The 22053-nt window shown below is 43.0% G+C and overlaps 1 protein-coding gene and 1 long non-coding RNA gene across 6 annotated transcripts in view; one reads left to right on the forward strand and one right to left on the reverse strand.

Moving 5' to 3' along the window:
• The window catches only part of LOC110506682 (tubby protein-like), a 105910-nt gene extending 95582 nt beyond the window's left edge, over window positions 1–10328 (forward strand). For all 4 annotated transcript variants that reach the window (XM_021586473.2, XM_021586475.2, XM_021586476.2 and 1 more), the window contains 5 exons: window positions 390–502; window positions 3380–3494; window positions 3974–4072; window positions 4192–4363; window positions 8429–10328. In XM_021586473.2, the coding sequence (XP_021442148.2) occupies window positions 390–502; window positions 3380–3494; window positions 3974–4072; window positions 4192–4363; window positions 8429–8562 (633 nt within the window). In that variant the 3' untranslated portion in view covers window positions 8563–10328. The remainder of the gene's footprint in view (window positions 1–389; window positions 503–3379; window positions 3495–3973; window positions 4073–4191; window positions 4364–8428) is intronic.
• A 5920-nt stretch (window positions 10329–16248) lies between these two features.
• On the reverse strand, window positions 16249–19973 carry LOC110506684. 2 transcript variants are annotated; one of them, XR_002471018.2, is made up of 5 exons: window positions 19587–19973; window positions 18572–19085; window positions 17667–17755; window positions 16677–16819; window positions 16249–16450 (listed from the first exon to the last, which is right to left on the reverse strand). It is a non-coding gene; the product is annotated as an uncharacterized LOC110506684 (long non-coding RNA). The 2 variants fall into 2 exon arrangements; XR_005039791.1 differs by having other exon boundaries at window positions 17667–19085.
• Between the last annotated feature and the right edge of the window lie 2080 nt (window positions 19974–22053).

Below are 22053 nucleotides of genomic sequence, written 5' to 3' on the forward strand. Positions count from 1 at the left end.
TTTTCATCCTCTCCTTCTAATAAGGGACTGATTTAGACCTAGGACACCAGGTTAGTGCAATTAACTACCAGGTTGAAACAAAAATCAGAAGTGTTTCTGCCCTCCAGGACCAGAATTGAACAGCACTGCTTTAGGGCCACCATCTATCCTGACACCACTTGACCCTCTGCCTATGAACAAAAACTGGTGTCAAATACCATCATGACACTATGAATTAGCATGACCAATCAACCGTGAAAGGCTGTGAAAGGAGTACATGCTTTGATTGTTTAGTGGAGCTGGTTAGATGAGGCTAATTTAGATGTTGCAGCCTCAAATCCCAGGGCTTATTGATGATGGTGTTGTTTCTGATGAAGTTGCTTTTCTAATTGGATTTGTTCTTGCCATAGGTGTTCCTGTTAGCTGGAAGGAAGAGAAAGAAGAGCAAAACATCTAATTACCTCATCTCCATCGATCCCACTGATCTGTCTCGAGGGGGGGAGAGTTTCATCGGGAAGCTGCGGTGAGTGAGTCTGTTGCTGTTTCTTTTGAGCACGGGGCTGCAGCTGCAATTTTCACAATAATGAGCTCATCATTATGGGAAATCCAGGTTACCTTCCAAGAAACTGTGGAATATGGTTGTTTCTCTTTCCGACTGTAGGCCAATGGGCAGAGGTATTACAACAATGTAGAGTAGAGCAGGCTACTGAGTGCATGGTCATACTTATCTGTCAACTCCATGGCATTCTCTAACCTTAAATATATGTTATGCAAGAAGGACGAGTTATGCAAGTTTGCCTTTTTGGAGTAGCTGAATGAATGTTCTGTTTGATATATGCTGTAATGAATTAGGGGCTATGCAGGCCCACACCTGGCTGCTCTCTTGGAGAAGACAAAGTAATTGGATTCATTACTTCCGTTTGAGCGCTCATTGTTGGGATGAGGAAGCAACACCTGTGTGTTGGCAGCCAGGGGGCCAGGGTTGATTAAAGCAAGGACAGAGAGACCCTGTGGGCACACTGGAGAGGGGCACTGCTGCAGCCTACACACCCTGGCAGACGCTTCCTATAAAGATGTGTGGGTGGGTCTGCACTGACGACAGTATGTCTACATTGTTTTGATTCATCAGCTTTGTGCCTTCAGAAAGTATTCACATAAAGTATTTCAATATTTTGTTGTGTTAAAATGGATGAAATTGAGATTTTGTGTCACTGGCCTACACATAATAACCCATAACTTACACATAATGACCCATAACTTACACACAATACCCAGTGGAATTATGTTTTTATTTTATTTTTATTGAACCTTTATTTAACTAGGTAGTGGCTGTGATAGGCGAAAACGGAAGATGGATCAACAACATTGTAGTTACTCGACAATACTAACACATGTTTGGGGAAATTCCAACACAGCATATCACTGAGTACCCCTCTTCATATTTTCAAGCATGGTGGTGGCTGAGTCATGTTATGGGTATGCTTGTCATCGGCAAGGACTAGGGTGTTTTTGGGGATAAAAAGAAGCTGAATAGAGCTAAGCTCAGGCAAAATCCTTTCACTCTGCTTTCCAACAGACACTGGGAGACAAATTCACCTTTCAGCAGGACAATAACCTAAAACACAAGGCCAAATATACACTGGAGTTGCTTACCAAGACAACGTTGAATGTTTATGAGTGGCGTAGTTGCAATTTTGACTTAAATCGGGTTGAAAATCTATGGTAAGACTTGAAAATGGCTGTCCAGCAATGATCAACAACCAACTTTAGCTTGAATATTTTTTTTCATGGTCAAATATCATACAGTCCAGGTGTGCAAAGCTCTTCGAGACTTACACAGAAAGACTCGCAGCTGTAATCACCGCCAAAGGTGATTCTAACATGTATTGACTCAGGGGTGTGAATACTTACGTAAATTAGATATATCTGTATTTCATTTTCAAAACATTTTTAAAAAAATCTAAACTTTTTTACTTTGTCATTATGGGGTATTGTGGGTGAGACAGATGGGTGAGAGAGAAAAAAACTACAACTAAATATGGAATAAGTAAAGGGGTATGAATACTTTCTGAATACTTTCTGTGACCAGATTTCACTGTGGGGGTTTACTTTTGTTTACGCCTGTTCACACTCTCTTATTAAGCCTTAGCCCCACCCATCTCTTTAAGAATTCACATGTAAACGCATGGCCAGCAACCGTCAGCATGGGCGACCCTCCATTATCTCAACCAATCGTGGCTAGCAAGGAAGGATCCTGTCTTTCTCCCTATATAGCTCAAGGCTTTCTCCTTGGCTAAACTAGGTTCATAGTTAAACAGTTTTATTCATATTTACGGATCCCGTACAAGTTTGTGATTAAGGCACATGAAAGTTCACATGTTCAAGAAGGCATTTGTGCAAAACAATCTCAAATTGTTAAATTAAAACGTCCCTGATGTGAAGTAGAAACTAGGATCAAAAGCCACCGATCCTGTAACCAGTCACATATTGTCTGGGCCTGCTCACTGTCTGCGTTAGTATAGAATAGTGCCGGGGCTCCAGGCTTTGATTTCCAGGAAGGCAGTGACATCAGGGCTCCTTAGAGATAGGATCAGCTCTGGCCACACTCTTCATTAATCTGGTGTACTGGCTGCTTCTGCTGGTCGATAGGCTACGCTCCCCTCCCCTCCGTGCCTCTCACACCTCACGCCTCTATCATCACAGTAACACTTGAATGATGGAGAGCTGGATTGAGAAGAGCAGCTGACCTTTCACCTGCCACTTGTGAGAGTCATGGACAGGCCGCATAAATGAGCTCCTGACTTTTCAATTGACCTTTAAGAGCCGTCCAATCCGCCATTAGGGGCTCCAGTTGTGATTGAGGTAAAGGGATTAACAGAGATATGAGCCATTATTCAACCTAGCTGTGCAGACATCTCATCTAACCCTCTCCAACTGTTTATAGCCATACAAGTATTTATTTTGACAGCTAATAACGAAACAATGCAGTTTTAATTCATAAATTAAATTGACTATGGCAATAGTATAAACACCATGATTGCATGTATTGTAAGAGATGATAAACACTAATTGTAATTTGAAATAATGTGATGGTGACTTTTGAACGACTAATGACTCAACCGTTTAACCAAAAACAATGATGTTGTTGATGATGATGATGATGTAAACCATTTACATTGATTGCGCATCATGGGCTGGATACAAATGTATTGTTTTCTTAAGGTTGATTAGCGTAGCCTTTTTCCTGCTCATTGAGTCTGATTGAAGGATGGGCTCCAGGAGGTGGCTGATTAGGGATAATGGCCACTGCCTTCATCTGTCTCAATGGCTCCTTGTCCCTTTAGTATGGCATACTCTCCCAGTCCCTCTGTATCCTCAGTGTGTTTTCTCTTCTCTACAGGTCCAACCTCATGGGAACCAAGTTTACAGTGTATGACAGTGGACAGAACCCTGGGAAGACAACCTCCAGCCTAGAGGCTACTAACCTGCGGCAGGAGCTGGCAGCTGTCTGCTATGTGAGTCCTCCTGTTGTCTATTACCCAGATACAAACAGGCAAACATTGAGCTACTCTCAGGCCCATAGCTAATTAGCGTTGCCTTAGTCTGGGGGAGACATGGACGTGTCAGACACAAGTAAGAGAGGAGAGGCAAGCAAGGTAAAATACATACACTGAATCCAGAGACCGCACACAGAGCACTACTCTCAGGCATTAGGACCAGCCCCTGTAGCCCCTTAATAACAGTGCCTTCATCTGGGGAGACATCGGTGTGTCAGACACATAATAGCAAATAAAATAAGAGGCAAACCTGGATGAATCCATACAATGTCATGGGGTTAGCAGGCAAAGCCACAGAGCATTGGTGTTGGAACATGGGGACACCTAGTGCTCACATTTAAATGGCAACGGTTTTGACCTGATACTTTATCAACGAGGACTCTGTGGTTGACAGAGACTGGACCATAATATAAGTCCCCACTGTGCTTCGTTTTCAGGAAACCAATGTTTTAGGGTTCAAAGGACCTCGTAAAATGAGTGTCATCATTCCTGGAATGAACATGGACCATGTGAGAGTCGCCATCTGCCCACGGAATGTAAGTCAAAAAAAAATATTCCTCAATGTAGGTAGAGTATGTTAGGGACTGGTAGTGTGGTTTCAGTTGGTTGCCTTGAGTAATGGTTTACCTGTCTGTGACTTATTCTCGCCACTCAGGACCATGAGTCTTTACTGGCGCGGTGGCAGAACAAGAGCACAGAGAGCGTGATCGAGCTTCACAACAAGACCCCCGTGTGGAACGACGACACTCAGTCCTACGTTCTCAACTTCCACGGCAGAGTCACTCAGGCCTCAGTCAAGAATTTCCAGATCATCCACGACAATGACCGTGAGCTCTCCAGATTCTTACTGCCTGCATGTCAAATACTTTGTGCATCCTATTCCCTAATCTGATGAAAAATTGGTGAACTATATAGGGCAAGGATGGGCAATCAGCTGCGCCGGCCCCCCTTTTGAAGGACCTCTGTCTGATCAGTCGGGGTCACAACCTACTGTTGCGAGTTGTCATTTTGAAATGTGGTTGTGCATCAGCAGTTTTTCTCTTTTTATGTCAGTCACTGATAGTCAGTCAATTAGCCCATATCAACATTTTTGGGGAGATTGCGAAATTTTGCGGCCAGCTATTGAATTACCAGCTATAGGGCCCCCATTGATTTTGTTAGTCAGTCAGATATCATATTAAAAACTGTAAACATTTCTCTCCACCCTATGGCAAACTGTGTAGAATTGTAGGAAATTAGCTGTAAAAAAAGCTCATTTTCCTCTCTACCCCATGGCAAAATATGTTGAATTGCAGCAAACTTGCTTTAACACTGCAACACTTTCTCTACAGCCAATGGCAACGTGTAGAATTGCATGAAATGAACTATAAAATGTAAGCCCATAGTAGCAAAGTAGTTACAATTTAGCAGATTAACACTGGAGTGATAGATGAGCAGATGATGGTGTGTAAATAGTGATACTGGTGTGCAAAAGAGCAGCAAAGTAAATGAAAACAATATGGGGATGAGGTAGGTAGATTGGGTGGGCTATTTACAGATGGACTATGTACAGCTGCAGCGACCGGTTAGCTGCTCAGATAGCTGATGTTTAAAGTTAGTGAGGGAAATGTAAGTCTCCAGCTTCAGCGATTTTTGCAATTCGTTCCAGTCACTGGCAGCAGAGAACTGGAAGGAAAGGCGGCCAAAGGAGGTGTTGGCTTTGGGGATGACTAGTGAGATATACCTGCTGGAGCGCGTGCTACGGGCAGGTGTTGTTATCGTGACCAGTGAGCTGAGATAAGGCGGAGCTTTACCTAGCATAGACTTGTAGATGACCTGGAGCCAGTGGGTCTGGCGACGAATATGTAGCGAGGGCCAGCCGACTAGAGCATACAGGTCGCAGTGGTGGGTGGTATAAGGCGCTTTAGTAACAAAACGGATGGCACTGTGATAGACTGCATACAATTTGCTGAGTAGAGTATTGGAAGCTATTTTGTAGATGACATCGCCGAAGTCGAGGATCGGTAGGATAGTCAGTTTTACTAGGGTAAGTTTGGCGGCGTGTGTGAAGGAGGCTTTGTTGCAAAATAGAAAGCCGATTCTAGATTTGATTTTGGATTGGAGATGTTTGATATGAGTCTAGAAGGAGAGTTCACAGTCTAGCCAGACACCTAGGTATTTGTAGGTGTCCACGTATTCTAGGTTAGAACCGTCCAGGGTGGTGATGCTAGTCGGGCAGGCGGGTGCGAGCAGCGAACGGTTGAAAACCATGCATTTGGTTTTGCTAGCATTTAAGAGCAGTTGGAGGCCACAGAAGGAGTGTTGTATGGCATTGAAGCTCGTTTGGAGGTTAGTTAACACAGTGTCCAAAGAAGGGCCAGATGTATACAGAATGGTGTTGTCTGCATAGAGGTGAATCAGGGAATCACCCGCAGCAAGAGCGACATCGTTGATATATACAGAGAAAAGAGTCGGCCCGAGAATTGAACCCTGTGGTACCCCCATAGACTGCCAGAGGTCCGGACAACAGGCCCTCCGATTTAACACACTGATCTCTATCTGCGAAGTAGTTGGTGAACCAGGCGAGGCAGTCATTTGAGAAATCAAGGCTATTGAGTCTGCCAATAAGAATACTTTGAAAGAGTTGAAAGCCTTGGTCAGGTCGATGAAGACGGCTGCACAGTACTGTCTTTTATCGATGGCGGTTATGATATCGTTTCGTACCTTGAGCGTGGCTGAGGTGCACCCGTGACCAGTTTGGAAACCGGATTGAACAGCGGAGAAGGTACGGTGAGATTCGATATGGTCATTGATCTGTTTATTAACTTCACTTTCAAAGACTTTAGAAAGGCAGGGCAGGATGAATATAGGTCTGTAACAGTTTGGGTCTAGAGTGTCACCCCCTTTGAAGAGGGGGATGACCGCGGCAGCTTTCCAATCTTTAGGAATCTCAGACGAAATGAGAGATTGAACAGACTGGTAATAAGGGTTGCAACAATGGCGGCTGAAAATTTTAGAAAGAGAGGGTCCAGATTGTCTAGTCCAGCTGATTTGTACGGGTCCAGGTTTTTCAGCTCTTTCAGAATATCTGCGATCTGGATTTGGGTGAAGGAGAAGCTGGGGAGGCTCGGGCAAGTAGCTGCGAGGGGTGCGGAGCTGTAGGCCGGAGCTGTAGAGAAATGCTTTTTGAAATTTCCGATTATCATGGATTTATCGGTGGTGACCGTGTCGCCTAGCCTCAGTGCAGTGGGCAGCTGGGAGGAGGTGCTCTTGTTCTCCATGGACTTTAGTGTCCCAAAACATTTTGGAGTTGGAGATACAGGATGCAAATTTCTGTTTGAAAAAGCTAGCCTTTGCTTTCCTGACTGACTGTGTGTATTGGTTCCTGACTTCCCTGAACAGTTGCATATCGCGGGGACTATTCGATGCTATTGCAGTCCGCCACAGGATGTTTTTGTGCTGGCCAAGGGCAGTCAAGTCTGGAGTGAACCAAGGGCTATATCTGTTGTTAGTTCTACCTTTTTTGAAAGGGGCATGCTTATTTAAGATGGTGAGGAAATTACTTTTAAAGATCGACCAGGCATCCTCGACTGACGGGATGAGGTCAATATCCTTCCAGGATACCTGGGCCAGGTCGATTAGAAAGGCCTGCTCGCTCGCATAAGTGTTTTAGTGATGAGAGGTGGTCGTTTAACCGCGGACCCATAGCGAATGCAGGCAATGAGGCAGTGATCGCTAAGATCCTGATTAAAAACAGCAGAGGTGTATTTGGAGGGCAAGTTGGTCAGGATAATATCTATGAGGTTGCTCATGTTTACTGATTTAGGGTTGTACCTGGTGGTTTCCTTGATGATTTGTGTGAGATTGAGGGCATCTAGCTTAGATTGTAGGACTGCTGGGGTGTTAAGCAAATTCCAGTTTAGGTCACCTAACAGAGCAAACTTTGAAGATAGATGGGGGGCAATCAATTCACATATGGTGTCCAGGGCACAGCTGGGAGCTGAGGGGGTCTATAACAGGCGGCAACAGTGAGAGACTTATTTCTGGAGAGATTAATTTTTAAAATTATAAATTCGAACTGTTTGGGCATAGACCTGGAAAGTATGACAGAACTTTGCAAGCTATCTCTGCAGTAGATTGCAACTCCTCCCCCTTTGGCAGTTCTATCTTGATGGAAAATGTTGTAGTTGGGTATGGATATCTCAACATTTTTGGTGGCCTTCCTAAGCCAGGATTCAGACACGGCAAGGACATCGGGGTTGGCGGAGTGTGCTAAAGCAGTGAGTAAAACAAACTTAGGGAGGAGGCTTCTGATGTTAACATGCATGAAACCAAGGATTTTTTGATTACAGAAGTCAACAAATGAGAGTGCCTGGGGACACGCACAGCCTGGGTTAGCCCCTACATCACCCAAGGAACAGAGGAGGAGTAGGATGAGGGTACGGCTAAAGGCTAGCAAAACTGGTCGTCTGGTGCATTTGGGACAGAGAATAAAAGGAGCAGATTTCTGGGCGTGGTAGAATAGATTCAGGGCATAATGTGCAGACAGGGATACAGTGGAGGTAAGCCCTGGCCCTGAGTGATGATATAGGGAATAGGGTGCCATTTGGTATGCAGACAAAGTACAGAGCACAGTGCAAGGATAACAGCAGGCCTGTGTGTATTAACACACATACTAATCTCTCACGTTATCCTATATATCCTACAGGTTTTATTCTCCATATTTTTACTTATTCAATAAATATATTTTCACTCACTTCTTTTAAAGTGATATTTTTAAGGTCTGAGTACGACAAATAAATGAAATAAACTTTTATTTGAGTAACGATAGTTTATATTGTTTTATGTAACTAAAACCCTACATTTATCAAGTTATCACTTCTTTATTTTCTGTTTCTTCCTCACCCCTTTAGCGGACTACATTGTGATGCAGTTTGGGCGGGTTGCAGAGGATGTATTCACCATGGACTATAACTACCCTATGTGTGCCCTCCAAGCCTTCGCCATTGCTCTCTCCAGCTTTGACAGCAAGCTGGCCTGTGAGTAGCAGCCACCCTCAGTCCTTTCCCTCCTGAGAAGCTACCTGCTCCAAACTGAAGGCCTACTCATGGGCCTCAATTAGTCCATCAGTCCCCTCACCAAGGGCTGCAGTTAATCCCGGGGTCACCATTGGGGCCCAACACTGTCCAAGAATCCCCCCTGGAATTTGCTTAAGCCGAGGATGGTGTGGAGGCAAAAACTGTCTGCAAGAGTGTCTGTGAGTGTGTGTATGTGTTCTGGTGCTCCTTAGGAACCCTTCCAGTCTCTATTCAGGATAAGGATATGTCAATCAGTGGACAGGACAAGCACAAAGACTAACCCACTCTTGATTTTAATAGATCATGTTTTAAATTAAATATGTAACAATGAATTCTGTTACTTTATGTAGCCGTTGTGGAATTCTAACATTTCTTTAACCATTAATTACTTTTCAATAAATTTAACATTTATTGCAACAACAAAAAAACTAACAACTGTTCATCTTCATGTTGAATTGGTTGAGGTTTCATCGTAGTAATTAACCCCCACATGCCACCTTTAACTTATTCAATATTGGACTGGAAACCATTAGGTTACAAATTAGGACCCATTCAAGATTGAAAACATAATTCAAGATAAAGCTCCTAACAAATAACACTAACTTCATAACTGTCACTAATATTACTCATTTGAACATCACATTCACCTCCATGTATGTGTTTATATTGTTATTTATGTATTTATACATATCATGACACAGGTAACTGCCAAAATGAAGAAAACACCAACATAAAGTGTATTAATAAGGGGTTGGGTCACCACGAGCCAGAACAGCTTCAAATCACATTGGTATAGATTCCTGTCTGGAACGCTATTGGAGGGATGCGACACCATTCTTCCACAATAAATTCCATCATTGGGTGTTTTGTTGATGGTGATGGAAAACGCTGTCTCAGGTGCCGCTTCCAGAATCTCCCATTAGTTTACAATTTGATTGAGATCTGGTGACTGAGACACACACCCCTTTAAACCCCCTATACTTCTTTGAGACCCCTCTGAGTTCTATTCTTCTAGCCATTGTAGCCAAAATAATAGGTAACTGGGCATTTTTATACATGACCCTAAGGATGATGGGATTAAATAACTGAGGAACCACACCTGTGTGTAAGCACCTGCTTTCATAATACTTTGTATCCCTAATTTACTCAAGTGGTTTCTTTATTCTGGCAGTTACCTGTATCTTGTTCTTAAGTGTGTCCATATCCTTAGTTTACACTCATTGAATCTTTGTTTTTGAGCCTGAAGCATACATGATTGAAGGGAATATCTGTCATACCGACACATAGGATAAAAACAGGTAGTTAGTCAATTGGACATGAACAGAACAGGTCAGCCAAGGGCATGACACACAGTCCGTGCATCTTGTAAAACATCATATCACACTATCAAGTATGAGAATGTATAGGATGGTGCACTTTAACGACGTTTACAGTGTATGTGAAATAGCTGTACATATTGTGCCTTTGGAGACAAAATCCAATTTTATGCTTTAACTTGATCAGATGTTCTCTCTCTGAGACGGGACTTTGTGTTGCACCTGACCTGTCTGAGCCTGGGTTTCTTTGTTCTGCCTGCTCCCTCTCCACCCTCTACTAGAAAAACACTTCTTGAGGTGACGGGATTTGTTCCCTTTTCTGTTTGGTTATATTATTTTTAGATGATGAAGTCACTAAAGTCAGTTCTTTTTAATATGCTGTAAATTCTCAACTCCCTGAATAAAATATGATTTACTAATTTGTCCCCAGGAATCTTAACAAATTAGATTCAGTAATATAATGTACAGAATCGGTTATTGGCACCAGGCACAAGACCATGGGCATTGTGGTTTGCAGATGCACTCATATCTTCATCTGACATTATCAGATGAACTGATAACATCCATCTGATAATGTGATTCATTTCACACGTTATCAGAGACCAAACCACTCAGATATGGCAAGGATAGTAGCAGGCCTGTGTGTATTAACACACATACTAATATCTCATGTTATCCTATATTGATATCATTCTCTATGAATCTGGCATACCAGAGGATTTTATTCTCTATATTTTAGTGGATCAATAAATATCTTTACCCTACTTTTAAATATATATATTTTCTGACTCTATTGAACAGATAGAAAGAGAGGATGACAGTAGGGAAAGATAGAGAGGTTGTGTCAAAGGGCAGTAGACTGGATTCAAACCTATGCTGATATTGTAGAAATGTGCTGGAGGCTGCGACATTACCATTAGAGCACCTGGCCACTCTCCACACTTGTTGAGAGGCAAAAACCTTTCACAAAATATCTGAAACTATTTTATGTTATGGATATTAAGTGGAAAATGAAGACCAAATGAAAGCAAACAGCAAAGAACAATCTCTGATGAGGCAGCTCATTGCTATAGTAAGTTATGAAAAAGGGTCTACTTTAATCAACCATGATATTCCTGTTTCTTAGTAATGTGTTCCAACTCTTCTGAATTTTTAGGCAAACTGTTGAGATCCTTGCAGAAAAAAATACTGTGCTTTTCATATCAAGTTTCTTTGTGTCCAAGAAACAAGGCCCTTTCATTCTATGAGTGTGTTTAGTACTGTTTCACTGTAATGTAAAATGTGTACATTGTTCAATATACAGTGTTTGTATACACACAGTTCTCTGATTATGAAAAAAATAAAACTCCAATGAGTCAAACAACAGTCACATGCACCCACAACACTATGTATACTCTCTGACTGAACCCCTGAGATGTCTGTGAAGTGATGATATGGTCAAGGACAATGGGCAGCTAGTGTAACCGATGTGAAATGGCTAGCTAGTTAGTGGTGGTGCGCGCTAATAGCATTTCAATCGGTCACTCGCTCTGAGACCTGAAGTAGTTGTTCCCCTTGCTCTGCAAGGGCCACAGCTTTTGTGGAGCGATGGTTTGTGGGTAACTGTTGTTGATGTGTGCAGAGGGTCCCTGGTTCGAGCCCAAGTAGGGGCGAGGAGAGGGACGGAAGCAAACCTGTTACACTAGGATAGTGGACAGTGTCCTCGAGGACAGCGGTACGGTAGTACAGTGTATTCAACAGGAAAACAGGAGACTCATACAACTCATGGACAATTCATTTTTTATTACGAATACATTCTGGGCTTAATAGTTGCTGGTTTGAAAAAATATTTTTCATATGACCTTTTAATATAATGTGTCCACTTTAATAGTCTGAGATACAAAAGCTGGACTTGAACGATCTACCTCTGTTTACTCATTTATGTGGGTCCCTGCTCTCTCTCTGTTTACAATCTATCCCAGAGGACACCAGGGTCTCTACGATGCTTGACTGCCATATTGGAATAAAGTTAGTCAGATAGTTTGATGTCTACCATCAAAGGACATGATGAATTGTGGGTAAATGGTTTTCTTTAAAGCAGAATGAATATTAGGGTATTAGGTAGTTTAGTTAGGATCACAAAATTCACCCACTGAACAGCATATTCTGTCTTGGGACGCAAGGAGACAGGATAGAAAACGGGGATTTTCATAAGGAGAGGTACATTCTTGGGAATATTCAGAACATTCAGTAAGGTCAAAGGGCTAGAGAGGCAAGTTTAGGATGAACTAGTTTCCTCATTGACTCTGCCCTCTGTCTCTCTCTCCTGTTCCTCAACCTGAGAGAACTCCCAATCCCCAGCTCCCCAGACCTATCTGGTGGGGTGAAGATGTCTGTCTCTTCAGACTGAGACAGTAGAATGTACTCTTCTTCCATCTCTTCTTCTGCTTCTGGATTACTACAGACATCACAACTAAAACTGAGAGACTCGGCCTCCATCAGTGGGTCTTCATCACCTACTACTCCCTCTTCCTCTGTCTCATCCACTTGCTCCTCTTCCTCCTCTTCCTCTGTCTCATCCACTTGCTCCTCTTCCTCCTCTCTTCCTTCTCCTCTTCATACCTATATTCATAGACTGTATCCTGCTTAGGGTAGTGAAACACATCTTTGTGGTCGCTGAATCTGATTAGCTTTTTTACTCTGGTGGGACTACTACCCGTTTCTTCCATTCCTCCTTCAGGAGGTGGGGGCGGGCAGAGCTACTGCTCCTCCTCCTCCTCTGCGTCCTCTTCTACCTCCTCAGCCAGGGCCTCGGCAGTGGGTATCTGAGTCAGCAGCAGGCTCCTCCAGGATGGTGATGAGAACTGCCGCTGCGCCTGCCTCCGGGCTCCTTACACTGTTAGTGTTTATTGGCTTATTTCACTGTAGAGCCTCTAGTCCTGCTCACTATACCTTATCCAACCTATTAGTTCCACCACCCACACATGCAATGACATCTCCTGGTTTCAATGATGTTTCTAGAGACAATATCTCTCTCTTCATCACTCAATACCTAGGTTTACCTCCACTGTATTCACATCCTACCTTACCTTTGTCTGTACATTATACCTTGATGCTATTTTATCGCCCCCAGAAACCTCCTTTTACTCTCTGTTCCAGACGTTCTAGACGACCAATTCTTATTGCTTTTAGTCGCACCCTTATTCTACTCCTCCTATGTTCCTCTGGCGATGTAGAGGTGAATCCAGGCCCTGCAGTGCCTAGCTCCACTCCTATTCCCCAGGCGCTCTCTTTTGACGACTTCTGTAACCGTAATAGCCTTGGTTTCATGCATGTTAACATTAGAAGCCTCCTCCCTAAGTTTGTTCTATTCACTGCTTTAGCACGCTCTGCCAACCCGGATGTTCTAGCTGTGTCTGAATCCTGGCTTAGGAAGACCACCAAAAATTCAGACATTTTAATTCCAAACTACAACATTTTCAGACAAGATAGAACTGCCAAAGGGGGCGGTGTTGCAATCTACTGCAAAGATAGCCTGCAGAGTTCTGTCCTACTATCCAGGTCTGTACCCAAACAATTTGAACTTCTACTTTTAAAAATCCACCTCTCTAAAAACAAGTCTCTCACCGTTGCCGCCTGCTATAGACCACCCTCTGCCCCCAGCTGTGCTCTGGACACCATATGTGAACTGATTGCCCCCCATCTATCTTCAGAGCTCGTGCTGCTAGGCGACCTAAACTGGAACATGCTTAACACCCCAGCCATCCTACAATCTAAACTTGATGCCCTCAATCTCACACAAATTATCAATTAACCTACCAGGTACCTCCCCAAAGCCTTAAACATGGGCACCCTCATAGATATCATCCTAACCAACTTCCCCTCTAAATACACCTCTGCTGTCTTCAACCAAGATCTCAGCGATCACTGCCTCATTGCCTGCATCCGTAATGGGTCAGCGGTCAAACGACCTCCTCTCATCACTGTAAAACGCTCCCTGAAACACTTCAGCGAGCAGGCCTTTCTAATCGACCTGGCCGGGGTATCCTGGAAGGATATTGACCTCATCCCGTCAGTAGAGGATGCCTGGATATTTTTTTTAAATGCCTTCCTAACCATCTTAAATAAACATGCCCCATTCAAGAAATTTAGAACCAGGAACAGATATAGCCCTTGGTTCTCCCCAGACCTGACTGCCCTTAACCAACACAAAAACATCCTATGGCGTTCTGCATTAGCATCGAACAGCCCCCGTGATATGCAGCTGTTCAGGGAAGCTAGAAACCATTATACACAGGCAGTTAGAAAAGCCAAGGCTAGCTTTTTCAAGCAGAAATTTGCTTCTTGCAACACTAACTCAAAAAAGTTCTGGGACACTGTAAAGTCCATGGAGAATAAGAACACCTCCTCCCAGCTGCCCACTGCACTGAAGATAGGAAACACTGTCACCACTGATAAATCCACCATAATTGAAAATTTCAATAAGCATTTTTCTACTGCTGGCCATGCTTTCTACCTGGCTACTCCTACCCCTGTCAACAGCACTGCACCCCCAACAGCAACTCGCCCAAGCCTTCCCCATTTCTCCTTCTCCCAAATCCATTCAGCTGAAGTTCTGAAAGAGCTGCAAAATCTGGACCCCTACAAATCAGCCGGGCTAGACAATCTGGACCCTTTCTTTCTAAAATTATCTGCCGAAATTGTTGCCACCCCTATTACTAGCCTGTTCAACCTCTCTTTCGTGTCGTCTGAGATTCCCAAAGATTGGAAAGCAGCTGCGGTCATCCCCCTCTTCAAAGGGGGGGACACTCTTGACCCAAACTGCTACAGACCTATATCTATTCTACCATGCCTTTCTAAGGTCTTCGAAAGCCAAGTCAACAAACAGATTACCGACCATTTTGAATCTCACCATACCTTCTCTGCTATGCAATCTGGTTTCAGAGCTGGTCATGGGTGCACCTCAGCCACGCTCAAGGTCCTAAACGATATCTTAACCGCCATCGATAAGAAACATTACTGTGCAGCCGTATTCATTGATCTGGCCAAGGCTTTCGACTCTGTCAATCACCACATCCTCATCGGCAGACTCAACAGCCTTGGTTTCTCAAATGATTGCCTCGCCTGGTTCACCAACTACTTCTCTGATAGAGTTCAGTGTGTCAAATCGGAGGGTCTGTTGTCCGGACCTCTGGCAGTCTCTATGGGGGTGCCACAGGGTTCAATTCTTGGACCGACTCTCTTCTCTGTATACATCAATGAGGTCGCTCTTGCTGCTGGTGAGTCTCTGATCCACCTCTACGCAGACGGCACCATTCTGTATACTTCCGGCCCTTCTTTGGACACTGTGTTAACAACCCTCCAGGCAAGCTTCAATGCCATACAACTCTCCTTCCGTGGCCTCCAATTGCTCTTAAATACAAGTAAAACTAAATGCATGCTCTTCAACCGATCGCTACCTGCACCTACCCGCCTGTCCAACATCACTACTCTGGACGGCTCTGACTTAGAATACGTGGACAACTACAAATACTTAGGTGTCTGGTTAGACTGTAAACTCTCCTTCCAGACCCATATCAAACATCTCCAATCCAAAGTTAAATCTAGAATTGGCTTCCTATTTCGCAACAAAGCATCCTTCACTCATGCTGCCAAACATACCCTTGTAAAACTGACCATCCTACCAATCCTCGACTTTGGCGATGTAATTTACAAAATAGCCTCCAATACCCTACTCAACAAATTGGATGCAGTCTATCACAGTGCAATCCGTTTTGTCACCAAAGCCCCATATACTACCCACCATTGCGACCTGTACGCTCTCGTTGGCTGGCCCTCGCTTCATACTCGTCGCCAAACCCACTGGCTCCATGTCATCTACAAGACTAGGTAAAGTCCCCCCTTATCTCAGCTCGCTGGTCACCATAGCATCTCCCACCTGTAGCACACGCTCCAGCAGGTATATCTCTCTAGTCACCCCCAAAACCAATTCTTTCTTTGGCCGCCTCGCTTTCCAGTTCTCTGCTGCCAATGACTGGAACGAACTACAAAAATCTCTGAAACTGGAAACACTTATCTCCCTCACTAGCTTTAAGCACCAACTGTCAGAGCAGCTCACAGATTACTGCACCTGTACATAGCCCACCTATAATGTAGCCCTATCAACTACCTCTTTCCCAACTGTATTTAATTTATTTATTTATTTTGCTCCTTTGCACCCCATTATTTTTATTTCTACTTTGCACATTCTTCCATTGCAAAACTACCATTCCAGTGTTTTACTTGCTATATTGTATTTACCTTGCCACCAAGGCCTTTTTTGCCTTTACCTCCCTTCTCACCTCATTTGCTCACATTGTATATAGAATTGTTTATACTTTATTATTGACTGTATGTTTGTTTTACTCCATGTGTAACTCTGTGTTGTTGTATCTGTCGAACTGCTTTGCTTTATCTTGGCCAGGTCGCAATTGTAAATGAGAACTTGTTCTCAACTTGCCTACCTGGTTAAATAAAGGTAAATAAATAAAAAAATACTGGGGGTAGGTCTCCTCATGGTAGCCTGGAGAGAGAGAGAGAAAGACATGGAATGACAGGGACACACTCTACCAGAGGGGACAATCAGAATATCAACTGTCTCACAGTCCAACGTTTTGCTAACTTACCTTTTCCACTTCACCTCTGTCATAATTCTATAGAAGTACAGTAAGTAGTACTCAAAGCCTCATGTGAATATTATTTTATGTATGGTGAGTGACAGAGGAGCCTACTGTGTTGTGTTAACCTACCCTCTCAGTCAGCAGCGTAGGGCACCATCTCAGGTGTGGCCCCCTCCATCAGTCGTACCTCCTGCATCACCCGACTGATCTTACTCAGCTTCCGCAGTAACTTCTCCTGCTTGGATGCTCTTCTAACCTTGCTGCTAGTCGTGCTGCATGCCACCAGAGAGCAGCAGAGAGGGGGGAAAAGTGGGCCTCAATACCAATGCGGTCCTTCTCCCATTCATACCACAGTGCTTTCATTCTGATCAATCTTTATCTATAGCCTGGAGATTATTCATGCTCATGATAACCTTTTATGCCTTCCTGCAACACTTTCACAGATTACAAATGTTAAGTCAAACACATTTTAATGAAATGGCTAAACACTGCCTCGAGGATGAGCAATATTAAGAAGTTATTGTGAAGAGGTGAAAAATGGCATGCAGAAATTAGTAAAGAGAGAAGTTAATAGCTGAGATTTGTCCTGAAAGGAGATATTTGTCTCTGAAAAGGATAGAAAATCTACTCCAGTATGGAGTGAAAATGAAGAGAGCCACTAATTGCATGTTATTGATCTAATATACACCTTATTAAGAAAGATCAGAGTGAATATCGTTATCTGTTATTGGAGATCAAATATTCACCGTCCATGGATGGTGGCCCCAATCTCTGTGTAAAACAGGAGGCTTTTAAATGTACATGCTTTCCTTCAAGTTGCATCAAATCTACAATGTAGTACAATCTTCATGAAGCACAAAATATACACTTGCATGGTGGGTAAGAGTGTGAACCTATAAAGATTGTCATGTCATATTTTAACAGTTGGATCCAGACAAAAAAACAAATGGCACATGAGCAAAGGAATGCCTGAATATGGGAGAGTTAATCAAAGAATTTGCCCTTTCATTTTTATGTGGCGTCCACCCTGATTTATCCCTGCAATGGAGTAATTTATTTGACTCTTCTTAGATCTGGGCTGGGAGAAGTGGTGTGTAAATGGAAATATGGGCCATTTACCTGTTAGGAGTGCTGCTCCTTCTGGAGAAGATCCTCTACTTCACCCTCTGTCTCCAGCAGCTTCTCCTGAAGCTGGGCCAGCTCATCATCTGCTGGGAGGGAAACATGGCAGTCAGGGATTTAAAGAGCAAACTCATGCATGGACGAACACACACCGTATCTAGAGTTGCTTTCCAATGTTGCAGAAAGCCTTGAGATTCAACATTCACTCTGCACGTTCAGAACTACACGTTCAATACTCAGGAATGGAAACGAATCAACCATTGTGACTCAATGTTTCTTAATTACGGAAGGTGAGAGTGGCATTGATACATAGGACATGAATAGATTTATATGCATGTCCCTGTCACATTGTCCCCCACCCCTACCCCCTTAGCATTCATTTGATGAATGGAGCTAAACCTCTTAGTGCTGATCCAAAATACATGCAGTAATTGGTATTAGACACTGCTGGGCTGAAACAACATTACTTCTGATTGCTAATCCAGGTCTAACAAAGGCAGGGAACAAAGCTCCCTGTGAGTTGGACAGGATCCTAATCTACCTTATCATGGAGTTGCTTAAATTGGAGCTACTGATACATTCTGCAGGGGCCCTGACAAATGGAACGATCAAAACAATGAGGAAGTTGATTGAAAATAAGCCCTCAAAGTCATGAAAGAGGTGACTGTTAGAGAGGAGCTCATTTGTCAGATGACATTTCTCCTCGCAGGGTGTGTTATATCCTGCATTAGTCTTTCATCAGGGTGAATCATCACGGAATGTAGGACCTAAATGGTGTGTGTTAGGGAGGTCAGGTGCATGGGACTGTTATCAACTGCGCTATGAGATAAAAGGCACATCATATACATCATTGTGTCATTCACAATGGCCTAGCTATTAATGATGTGATGCTGTCTACTTACTCCTCCTCTCCTGCCAAGCTTCAAATGTCATTGTAGGAAATCGGCATACCAGTTTAGTACTTTTTCCTTTAGGCCTAGTTGTCATCTGTGAATACAACAATGCATTTATGGTGTGCACACCTTCTAATGTACTGGATGCACTGGACTCCTAGCTAGTATAGGTATTACATGGATGCTGTTAAAAACTGTAATAGTCTACATCATCTACATTCCTGCCTCTAAATAGTTTGTCTATCCATTTAACTGAGCCAGTCTAGGGTGGACATTGTGCAGCTTATCTAGAATATGATGAAGAAGATGTGGAGTAGGATTCCAAATCCGTAGATGGGAATGTCCTGGCTGATCAGATTGGATTTAGTGGCTCCTCGGATCTGAAGTGTGCCCATGCCTTTGACTTTAGCCAGGACCTCAGGGCTGTGGGGCCCAGAGTCATGAGTCCCCTCCATCCACTGTCCGAGGCACTCCTCTGGCATCTGTAGGCGATGCATCATGGGAGGATAATACCCAGGACCAACTAGGAATGAGAGCAGAGAGCACTGATCAACAAACTAGGAAGAAGCCTGCAGTTTTCAATGATTAATCAATGTACAGTTTACTGAAGTATAATATATTATGGAGAGAGATGGTCACAATGAAGAACAGGAAAAACAAGACAAATTACAATTACTTTATTTAAATGGTGTGGGAATTCATAAAACTGGCAAGGGCGATGAGGAGCAGAACACAGCACAGAGGATAACCTCCTAGACTAAATAGATGCATACAACCTGATGATGATGACAAAAGTGTAGGCTATAATAACTTACAGTTGTAGGCTATTGGCAAAATGCATAGACTTATATGAAATTATGTATTCAATAGTTACATGCTGTTACTGTACGTATTATACATTATTTAGCTTTGCTGGCAGGTTTGTAGATGGCTAGAACGATACGCAAAATATGGAATTATCTTCCAAGCATCAAAGCCGAACTGCACATCAACATCAGAACGGATCAGTGATAAACTGCCTTACCCTCGGGCTGCCCTACATCATTCTTCCCTCTCTGGAAAATTATTTAGGGAAGAAAAAACAAAACACAGAGGACAGAGCAGAAAATCAGAGTAACCTTCTACATAGTTGTCATCGACATTTTGTCACAGATAAACTGTACCAGAGATAGTAGAGAATGGAGTATATTTGGCTGTACATTAAACCTCTGGTCGTCACTAGTTACCACAACCACAAAGTCATAATTATGGCTACACCCCGCCCATTTTTACAATTGTTATTCGTACAATCTGATTTTAAACCTAACCCCAACCACACTGCTAACTTTATGCCTCACCTTAAATTTAGCCCCAAAATACGTTTTTTTTTAACGATATAGTCCATTTTGACTCTGTGGCTGTGGTAACTAGTGGAAACCCAACCCTCCAGCATCCTTCCTGATTTTACAGCTCAACGGAAGTGACCTGTTTTGTTTTGGCTTTGTGATTGGTGTATTTTCATGCAGTTTGCAGTAGCATGGCTGGAAGGCATCCAAGCTTTTATCAAATTAACGTCAGATTTTACTTTTCGTAGCAGGTTATGATAATTAGGTTAAGATTAGGAACATGGTAAGGGTTAGTAAAAATGTTAATAATATATACTTTTGACGTTAATTTGACAAATACTGGATTATATATAGCAAGGCCTGCTTGCAGTCTCATCCATGTGAGGCGTCATCCGCGGTCCAACAAAGTAGGCCCTACCGTGTAATTCTGAAGATATCCATCAGATGGCAATGCAGCTTTAGCTATTGGAAAGGAACGCTGCCACTACCTCGCTCTCCAACCAAGGTGCGTCATGAATTGAGGCGCAAACACAATTGGTCAGATTTCTGCAACTCATTTACCAATCACATCTATGTTTTGATTTGTATTCGCATCGTGATTGGTCTATGAGCCCATAGGAGGCCATTGAAGTGTATAAAAACATCCTTCATTTCCGAGTCTGTACTCTAATTATAATGTAGGCTGATCAATGTGGGAGGAGCTATAGGAGGGCAGGCTCATTATAATGGCTGTTTTTAGACTCAATCAGGCAACGCAATTTTATTCCCCTGTTTTTTAGTGTAATAGTTTTTGAATCACTTCAGTATGATAAAACAACCTGTAGGTCGAAACTTTTGCAGTTAAGTGTAACACCTATCAGGCCCCCGAGGACTGGAATTACCCAGGCCTGCCGGGTTTAGGGTAGGGACGTCACACGGATCCCAGATAGCACTGACCGTCTCAGCTATTGGCAACTATAATCAAGGGCGAGGTCAGTTACCATGAGTACAACGATGGCGGTTTCTGTTCTGTAAATTTCATTTACCATGGTATGGGCTTGGCGATACAGGGAGGATGGTCGAGCGGCCTATTATATTTTGAATTCAGAGCAGTAGATTGTAAATATTTATGACGAGTCACCGAACAAAATAATTACCCTACTCTAAACTTTACAGATATAGTTCCATATGGTTGATATTTCACATAGGCCTACAGTATCAGTCATTCAGGAATATTGACAAAGGTCTCCCTGAGACAATGTTAGTCTAATCTCATTACCAAAGTTGGCCTACAGTAATTGTGTTCATTGTGCAATTATAATTGCCCAGAATTATTTATTTTGTGATAGTTTTGTAGCCTGCGTAGGTGAAGCTAGCAGAGTTTAGTCCACTAAAGCTAGTGTCCAATAGACCTTGGTTAGGGCCCACTCACTTTGTTTTATGAGTGTGAATGTATAGTTTAGCCACATGAGGTCTGTACATAGATTTATTAAAGCAATTACATTTTCTCTGAAAGGTGACATTTTGAGCAGGCATGCAAAGAAAGGAAACAATGTGGCTGTTGCAGTAATATCACTCTGAAGGTTGCCACCCTGCCTCTCACAGCAGTCTGTCATTGATCTCAGGCAGCCCGCATCAAAAATACCTCCTCCAATGTGGTTTGGGAACACAAAGTAATCATTTAGCTTCACACTTAGATTAGAAACATAAAAACACTCAGATCAAGTCCCAGTTAGTGTGAACTACAGTGCCTTGCGAAAGTATTCGGCCCCCTTGAACTTTGTGACCTTTTGCCACATTTCAGGCTTCAAACATAAAGATATAAAACTGTATTTTTTTGTGAAGAATCAACAACAAGTGGGACACAATCATGAAGTGGAACGACATTTATTGGATATTTCAAACTTTTTTAACAAATCAAAAACTGAAAAATTGGGCGTGCAAAATTATTCAGCCCCCTTAAGTTAATACTTTGTAGCGCCACCTTTTGCTGCGATTACAGCTGTAAGTCGCTTGGGGTATGCCTCTATCAGTTTTGCACATCGAGAGACTGAATTTTTTTCCCATTCCTCCTTGCAAAATAGCTTGAGCTCAGTGAGGTTGGATGGAGAGCATTTGTGAACAGCAGTTTTCAGTTCTTTCCACAGATTCTCGATTGGATTCAGGTCTGGACTTTGACTTGGCCAT

Source organism: Oncorhynchus mykiss, chromosome 26 (genome assembly GCF_013265735.2).
Source record: "Oncorhynchus mykiss isolate Arlee chromosome 26, USDA_OmykA_1.1, whole genome shotgun sequence".
In the NCBI taxonomy this organism is placed as follows: domain Eukaryota; kingdom Metazoa; phylum Chordata; class Actinopteri; order Salmoniformes; family Salmonidae; genus Oncorhynchus; species Oncorhynchus mykiss.